This window comes from Lipotes vexillifer, unplaced genomic scaffold (genome assembly GCF_000442215.2).
Source record: "Lipotes vexillifer unplaced genomic scaffold, Lipotes_vexillifer_v1.1 scaffold808, whole genome shotgun sequence".
Lineage (NCBI taxonomy): Eukaryota > Metazoa > Chordata > Mammalia > Artiodactyla > Lipotidae > Lipotes > Lipotes vexillifer.
Window position 1 is genome coordinate 762,433 of NW_006786020.1, and position 9,295 is coordinate 771,727.

General features: G+C 47.0%; 1 protein-coding gene across 1 annotated transcript in view; it reads right to left on the bottom strand.

Moving 5' to 3' along the window:
• The window catches only part of SIAH2 (siah E3 ubiquitin protein ligase 2), a 16,513-nt gene extending 16,424 nt beyond the window's left edge, over nucleotides 1-89 (bottom strand). Inside the window, exon 1 of the mRNA XM_007458385.1 lies at nucleotides 3-89. Within this exon, the coding sequence (XP_007458447.1) occupies nucleotides 3-89 (87 nt within the window). The remainder of the gene's footprint in view (nucleotides 1-2) is intronic.
• Between the last annotated feature and the right edge of the window lie 9,206 nt (nucleotides 90-9,295).

Here is a 9,295-nt window from a genome sequence, read left to right on the forward strand (position 1 = left end):
GTCGGGGACTGAGCGTGCTGGGGCTGCGGCGGCGGCTGCTTGCTGCAGGGTTTGTTAGCGCTGGGGCCGGTGGAGGACGGGCGGCTCATCGCGCTCCGAACCAACCATGGAACTGCGGGCGCCTGCCTGCCACGGGGCCGCCGGGGTCAAGGCGGTGCGCGCCCCGCGGGCGGCGGGCTCCTGGGCAACGCCACCGCGCCCAGCCCGGGACCGAGCAGCGGAGGCGTTCGGCGCCGGGCAGGCGGGGGTCCGAACCGCGCTGACTTATCTCCGCGGTCCCCGGCGCTCCGAACACCCCTCCGCGCCCCCAGACTCCTCCTCCCGGAGGCGTCGCAGCCCCGAAGCCTAGCGGTGCGCAGAACCACGGCCCACTCGCTCCTAGAGCGGCAACTGACGCAAGCCCCGGGGGCGCGCGCGGACGTGACGCTTGGATACGTGTGCGGCCGCCCAGGCGCGCGGGGACTGGCAGAGCCACCCTGCGCTGGAGCGCCGGCTCCGCCCGACTCCAGCTGGCAGCACGGGGAACCGCCTAGCGCGGGCGCTTCCTGCCGGGGCTGAGGGCCCGACCCGCGCCAGTGAGCACGTCCGGTCGGCGCTGTAGCCGCCGCGTGGGGTCTTGATTTTCCGGGCTGCGGAGGCGGGGGCCGCTCTTCGGGAAGGCGTTGCCCAAACCCTCTGGCCACACCCCGGGGAGTCACGCCGACGCGTCCCGCGGGCGCAATCCAGGACAACTTTAGGCGGGGCGGGGCCTTGGATGGTGGGCGGGGCAGGACGCGGGCGCCCGACGACAACAGGTCGGAAAAAACCGAGAGGTTTCACTTCCCCGGGTTGAGTCAGCAGCGCGCAGGGGAGGCGTGCGTCTCGGCCAGCCCAGCTCTTAGTCTGGAGCGCGGGGTCGGGAGCCGGAGCTTTGGGCGAGAGCAGGGCAAGGGGCTGGGGTTGGGTCTGCAGCGGGCACGGGACCTAGTGCTGGTCTGTTAGGGGTGTGTTTGGGTCACTCCTTTGTCCTGCTCCCCAAGATGGAGAGGAGGTAAACTACTCCTTTCTCATCGGACCTGCCGAAGCCTTCGTTGAATCGAGCGTCTTTGACTTGCCAGCAGGCCGGGGAGGGAGTTCGTGGACAGAGTTGGCTAAAAGGAGAGTTTGAGATCTCCAGAATATAAGAATGTCAGAAATGTGGCTTGGGTCCTGAAGCCCCCGGAAGACAGTGGGTGATCCTCCAATACAACGCATCCTCATCTTTGAGATCCCTTGAAAGTCCAAGACTTTGGTGCAAGGTGTAGGAGAGACGGTGGTAAGGACTGGGTGAAGAACGGTGGCCTCCGCTTACCATCTGTGTGACTTTGGACAAGTTGTTTAATTTCTCTGTGCCTCAATTTCCTCATTTGAGAAAGTGGAATAAAAAGAGCCCCTATTTTATAGGTGGGATAGTGAGGATTAAGTGAGTTTGAAATATGCCAAGAACCCGGCCCATCATAAGCACTGCTTAACATTAGCTGTTATTTAAAAAAATACTATTAGTGAATGTTTAATAATATTAATGAGTATCAGTGAATAAAATCTGTCCAAGAAATATACTGTTAGAGGCCGGAAGAAAGAAAGATTAATCTTATACAGGGCATCTAGAAAGGCTACATGCATGGAATTGGTGGAATTTGATCTAAATCTTGAAAAATAATAGATGTGATGTCATTCAGTCATTCAGTACATGTTTCTGGAACATTTATTATGTACCGGCTACTGTTTGGGCTCTGAGAGTGGTTCCAGTTTAGTCTCTGTTATAGTAAGGGAGCAATGCCAGTAACCAAACACTCACGGAAGAGGTTTTCAGATGAATAGGCGGGGGTGAAGATACTGGAGCAGCAGCTAAAGCACAGTGAGAGAATGCATTGGGACTTGGGAGTGTGGAGATGGAGCATGGGAGCCTCAATTGGCCTGATAAGACCTTTATGTCAATGTCAAGGGGTAGCCACTGTAGGTTTTGAAAGGCACAGTAACATGGCTGAATCTGAGTTTTTGGAAGGGTACTTTGGGGAATACAAGAAAATAACTGATATTTATTGAGTGTCCACTATGTGCCAGGCATAGATAGTTCTAAGGACTTTGCAGTAATCTTACATGATGGATATTATTGTCATCATCTCCATTTTACAGTCGAGACACAGGGAGATTAATTTGCTCGAGATCTCCAGAATCACACAGGTGATCATATTGGAAAAGCTTCAGAGCCCTCCTTCTTAACTACTAGTCTACATCCTTTTCAGTTATACCCAACAACTACTTACAGTCTGGTTAAGGAGTCAAGGTTAGCACACTCAACACAAAACGGTTACACAGCTGTAATAAAGCACTGAATTTTGTGGGTACACTTTACATAAATTCTTTCCTTTTGACCATGAGAGGAAAAAATTTAATCATATTCTGTTTCTTTCATTTTTACCTTTTTATAGCATAAAGAACACAATAGTGACAACAACAGAAAAAATAAATCACCCAGTTTCACTTTTCTTGGAGAAGATAGAATATTTTCCACTTTTCATTTAAAACCCAAGCAAGTGGAATTTATTACCAGAATTTGTTTTCTTTCTCTCCAGCTCTGGCCTCTCAGTGCAGGTGGCCACCATTCTCAGATCCTACTAGCACTCTCTGGAGAAGTGGGTCCCTACCCTTGTCATGTTGATATGAGATTTCAGTATTCCAGACAGCTAGGCCCTGGTTGTTCTAAAAGCAATTTGGTTTTAGAGGTGTTGAAACAAAGGACAGAAAAGCAATTCTCTGCAGGGAGAATTTGGTTTACTTTTCCAAAAATACAACGAATCCATCCACTCGTACCCTGGCAGACGCCTCCTGTGATATGGAGACATTTCTTCTTGCTTCCTCCACATCATTGCACTTCTGATTACATTGACCTGGGTAATTAAAAAAAAAAAAATCTCTGGGCAGTTGCTAAGGGTGAGTGGGGTGAGCATGCACAGGCTGGCTGCTCACCCACATCAGTGACCTCTCCAGGCTGCCAGGCTGGCCTTTCTAGTCCTTCCGTCTTCCTGCTTCCTTGGGGCTTTTGAATCAGAAAGAAGTGGCTTTGCACACTGAGCGCTGTGAGCTAGAGCCCTCTATCAGGAGGGCCCATGTGCTGAGTTGTGTTTATTTGCCCTTGGGAGTTGCTGCTACCGCTGGGTGACTTGTGGCCTGGGGAGGGCAGGGGGAAAGGTCCAGCCTTTTGTTATCGCCTAATTCATGACCCATTTACCACATCTGCTGGAGGACAGGTTGGCTTCCTTCCCCCACCCACTGAGTCCTGGATTGCACAACAGGGACATGTGTGAAGTAGGACACTGCTCCTTAAGCCATCTCCCCCTCTGTACTACCCTTTAAAGACTAGGGGTATAGGGCTTCCCTGGTGGCGCAGTGGTTGAGAGTCCGCCTGGCGATGCAGGGGACACAGGTTCGTGCCCTGGTCTGGGAGGATCCCACATGCCGCGGAGCGGCTGGGCCAGTGAGCCATGGCCGCTGAGCCTGCGCGTCTGGAGCCTGTGCTCCGCAACGGGAGAGGCCACAACAGTGAGAGGCCCGAGTACCAGAAAAAGAAAAAAAAGAAGAAGAATGATAATATTTAGGATAGTGCTTTACCTGAAAAACATTAGAGGTACTACACTCTATATAGCATTAATACGGATGGAATGCAATATATGGAGCTCCTGATGAAGGAGTCAAGGCCTGGATTTGAGCCCTAGTATCCCCATTTGATTCATCTGCACTCATTACCTTATGGAAAGTGGAGTTATGAGTAACACGTGCAAAAAAAAAAAAAAAAAAAAAAAAAAAAGACTAGGGGTATAATAAGTAACAATATCAGGGTGGGTCTTGTTTGTAAAAACTCACAGGGGACCCCCAATCTCACCTAAACTGCTGAGCAGCGGGTGAGAAATGCTCCAGCTAGGCAGACAAGCTCTCGGGTCTTCTTTCTGTAACTTACAAATTGTGTGGTTTTGCAAATGAGGCAGCTTCTGCAGTCAGGCAACTGGTGTGCATTTTCAGAGTGAAGTGTGGCTTTTTTTGTTTAGAGGTAGAGGTGACTCAGGAGTGCATTGGGGCTTGCTGGGTGGAAATTCCGATAAGGGGAGAGCTTGTGGGAAATTTGGAGGTGACTATGAGGCCCCCCTGGTAATTATAGTAGGTACTTTTACCTTTAGAAAGTACTTTTGTTTCTGGGGTAATTTCCATGTGCTCAAACTTCTTTTGAGTAATTAGGGGTCTTTTAAGGCAAGTGTTTCCTGAACAACCACTGCGGACTTTTAGTACCGTGCATTGTACAAAGTAGGCATATGTATTTGCATTATTTTTGTGTCCATACTTAGCTAATATTTCTCTAGTGTTCATCGTGTGCCAGGCACTGTTCTCAGCACTTTACATGTTTTAATTCTCTTAATTCTCATAATGTCTCCTACAAGGTAGATGTTTACAGATGACACACCTGAAGTACACAGAAGCCAAGTTACCTGTAGTAAATAGCCTTTAATTAAGATGTGGCTCCAATGATCCCTCTTCCTGGTGTCCTCCCTCTGTGTCATCCCCTCCCTTCGGCTGAGAGCCAGAGGTGCTATCTCACTTTATTTATTTATAATTGAAATATAGCTGATTTACAATGTTGTGTTAGTTTCAGGTGTACAGCAAAGTGATTCAGTTGTACATACATATGTGTATATATATATACATACATATATATTCTTTTTCAGGTTCTTTTCCATTATTGGTTATTACAGGGTGTTGACTATAGTTCCCTGTGCTATACAATAGGACCTTGTTGTTTATCTATTTTATATATAGTAATGTGTATCTGTTAATCTCAATGTCCTAATTTATTCCCCCCACCCACCCTTCAAATGAATAGATATGGCCAAAGTGATAGAATGGCACTTCTGAGATTAGGTTACAAAAGACTAAGACTTCTGTTTAGCGCTCTCTCTCTCTGTCTTTCTCCCTCCGAGCCCTCTCTGTGGGTGAAGCCAGCTGCCACATATGAGCAGCCCTATGAAAAGCCTCACACCACAAGGAACTGATGTCTCTGGGCAACAGCCAGCAAAGACTCCAGGCCTGGCTGACAGTTTGATTGCACTTGTGAGAGCCTGAACCAGAGGATCCAGCTGAGCTAATGCACAGAAACTGTGAGACAATAAATGCCTGTTGTTTTAAGTCACTGAGTTTGGGGCAGTTTGTTATACAGCAGCAATATGTAACTAATACACTTGTCCAACGTCAAAAGCTTGTGTGTCAAAAGAAATGCAAAGTATAGATTTGTTTGTCTTACATTGTCTTTATCATAATGCTACTTAGGTATATAGAAACAAACCTATAAATAAGGTTTTTATGATGATTTTTATATACAGCTACAGAAATGTAAAAAATGGAATACTAAAAAAATCTAGAAGTCATTTTTATTTTGATTTAAATTTATATTTTTAAAATGATAACTTCATGTGATGGAAGATGTGCTAAAATGAAGTCATTTAGTTTGGAACAACTTCAGTGCCCATCAACAGGAGAACAGCCTGTGTAAAGACATCCCACAGAATCCTCTGAAATTCGGAAAAGATCTCTAAGGGAGATTTCTATATGAAAAAAGCAAGCGGCAGCCAAGAAGCCCCCAGATGATCCCATTTATGTAAACAGAACCAAGCAAAACAAAGCTGCTGTTTCTTTACATGTGCAAAAGGGCATAGAAAGCTTTGGAAGGAGACAGTGAACTGATGACAGTGATGCGTTCTGGGGAAAGAGAGTGAATGGATATAGAGGAGCTCTGCTTTGTATTTTCTATATTTCTGTAGTTTCTTTCGTCTTTTTTTTATCTTTCTCTATTCTTCCCCACTTTTTTTTGCAGTGAGGATTTATTCATGTGTTTCCTGTGTAATTAAGAAAAGAAGTGTTGTCTTTGTCTTCTAAGGTTATTCTAGTGTAGAATTTATTTAGCTGTAGGGTTGGTGCCAAAATGAGTGATACACAGAAGATCAGTCAGCCAGCCAGAAGAGGTGGTGCCTGTGCTGCCATGGGAAGGACCAGGAGCTTTGGTCAGGACCTTGGGTCTGGGAGAGGACTTGCTGAAATTTTGGTGTTTTAATAAGAGGAACTCAAAGGCAGTGTGTGCATAGAACTTGGAGACCTGGGAGAGGAAGAAATAGACAGGCTGCGGGGCCTGGTGCTCCAAGGGAGGCTTCCTGGGACAAGCGGAAATTCAGTCCTGGGCAGGGGTGAGGGTGGAGCTGTGTGCCAAGTAGTTGTGGCCATCGGTCAGCTGACCAAGTGCAAAGATTTATTTAAGTTGATAGTGTCACGTTTGGAGACCAAGGATAAAATCAAACCCAGGCTTGACTTCTTGGGGAGTTAGTAACCCAGAGGGGAATAATATTAGTGAGAGCTCACTCTTACACAGTGCTGCTGTACATCTGACACCCTTTTAAGCACATAATGTTTAATCCTCATAAGAACCCTATGAGGCATGTGCTATGATCCTATTTCATAGATGAAAACAGTAAGGATCTTGGAGGTTTAATATTTTGTCTTAGTCATACAGCTGGTATGTGGCAGAACCTGGATTTGGCAGGTGGTTTCAACTCCAGTATCTGTGCTCTTAACTACTCGGCTGTCCTTCCAGAAATTCTCTGGAAACTCTAGTACAGTGTGGTAAATGCCGTAATAGAGTTGGGAAAAGAGAGGAGGGTGAGACTGGTGCTTCCTGGACAAGTATGAAGACGATATTAAGAAGAAAGGCCATCGTTTGGGTCTCGAAGTAAGAGTGTGACAAGCAAAGAAGGCGGTTAAGAATGCAGCCCATAGGGGCTTCCCTGGTGGCACAGTGGTTGAGAGTCCGCCTGCCGTTGCAGGGTACACGGGTTTGTGCCCCAGCCTGGAGTGTGTGTTCTGCAATGAGAGAGGCCACAGCAGTGAGAGGCCCACGTACCGCAAAACAAACAAACAAACAAAAAAAGAATGCAGCCCATAGAGAAGGAACAGTATACATGAAGGTGTGGAGCTCTTAAAACTTTTACTGTCCCTGGGAGTCTCCTGTCCGCTCTCCTTTATGTACACCCTGATCAGACCCCTGCTTTCCTCCTTTTTCTGAACTAGCTGATGAGGTAGAGTTGCATACCAGGCAGCTCTCCCAGGACTGTTTACTCCTAGGTCTGTCCCTTCATGAGACAAACAACATTTAGTCCTTTGAAGGGAAGAAAGGCAGAGCGGAAAGGGTCCCCAGTACTGCCCCCCTTCTCCCTGCATCCCTAGGCTTGATCTAGGATTCCCCAGAGAGGCTCTTCCATGTAGGGCCCAACACAGAACGTGAATCATTGAGAACCAGCAAAATTGACATAACCTTGAGGCCTCAAATAATACATTCCTCTCCTTCAACATCAATTTCATCAGATTAAAAATCCAATAACAGGCTGTCATTGAGTCTGAGAAAAGAGATGGTAATGAAAAGGAGAATCTGATTCCGTAATGGAAAGCAGGTGATTTTTAAAATTAGTTTCTCCAGCCATCTGTGCTACAGAAATTCAGAAAAGGCAGAAAAGCCTGCGCATGTATCTTTCTCCCCAGTTCTCCTGACCTCCCCCCGCACTCCACACCGTCCTTCCCCTTCTGTTTTCCTGGACTTGGTGCGCGGCCCCATTATGCCTCTGTTTGCCTGCCTGGGACTCGCCGAGTTGTGCTCGCTTCTCCCTCCTACCAGCTCAGCCTAATTCTCTCCTCAGCATCCCACAATCTGCCCTCCGCGCCATCCCTGCAGCCCTGCAGAAGTCAGCTGGGGACTCTGCATCCAGCTGCTGTGTCACTGGCTTCCCTCCTCCAGCACCTCTTTGCCACCTCTAAAGCACAGATGGAAATAACTGGTAAATGAATGGCTGGATACCATGTAATAACATGTAAATCATTTACCTTATCATTGTATTCACCAAGTATAAAAGTAAGTGCTTGGGGTGTGCCCTGTCTTGGGTTAAGTCTGCCTGGGCTCTTTCGATTGCATGGAACTTATTTCAGACTAATCCAGGGGTCTCATGTGGAAAACAAGGGTAGACAGTGCTAGCAGGCCTTGACATTGGAATCAGAAACTCGAAAGCCTCCTGGAAGAGGCAGCTTGTGCTCTCCAATTCTTCCCCATAGTCTAGTGTCTGTTTTTCTTCCTCTTTCTGCAAAATGGCTCTCACTGCTTCCCAGAGCACAGGGTCAAATGTAGCCAGCCTGCACATTTGGAGTTTATGGTCCCCTGGAAGATGAGTCACTGTGAGATCTCAGTTTCAAGCCCAGGTCTCAGGAGAGAATCTGATTGGCTCCACGTCGGGCAGCTGACCATTCCCCGTCCAATCGCTAAGGCCAGGTTGGCAGCCTTGCTCAATGCGAACTTGGCCACTAGTTGTCCACCCTTGTCCAGGTGGAAAGAATTCTGAAGAGGGGAGTTTGGGGCTGGCCAGATACTCCTAAAGTTGTCTGTTAAGTTGTCTATTGTCTGTAAGGAAGGACATGACCTCTAGCTTCTCAACACTTAAGCTCCATTGGGGAAATTGAGTAGTGAGTTGGGGTTACTTCAAACAAATGTGGAATATTTGATTTTATGAAAGAACTTGAAGATTATGGTGGAAGTGCTGACGTCAAGGAAGTACAAGTCTTTGAGTTTTGGAAAGAATGGTTATTTCAAATGAGAAGAATAGAAGGGTCATGGGTTCCTAACAAGAATGAGTGAGGGTAGTAAAGACTCCTTCCTAGGGCAGATTCAGTTTTGAATGGTGAAGGTTGAGATTAGGTGGGTAAAGTGGGAACATTCACTGGAAGGCTTTGAACACCAAATAAATAAGCTCAGACTTAACCCATTAAGGACAGTGAATTGGGGTGGTTAAATGGAAACTGAGTGTGTTCTGGAATCAGACACCTCTGCAATCTGAGTCTGTCTCATCTTGTAGTTTATGTGATTTGGGCAGATTCCTCACTATAGAATCTCACTATCCTCATCTAGAAAATAGGGATAATTATACCAGCCTGTAGTGGGAACCTGTTATATTTGTATGTCCAGCATCCATTCCCACTGCTGATAAATGCTCCTTGGTGTCACTTTGGGGAACCACTCTGTGGTTTGGATAGGATTGACCCCATCTCCCGTCTTGGTGATGAATTGATGATGATTCTGGCCAGGGCTACCCATGTAGCACCTATGCTTCCATCTTTTGGAAATTATTGTAATTTGGAAATTATTGTATGATGTCTGGTATGAATGGTGCCACCTATATGTGGTGCTTTATGTACTACATAA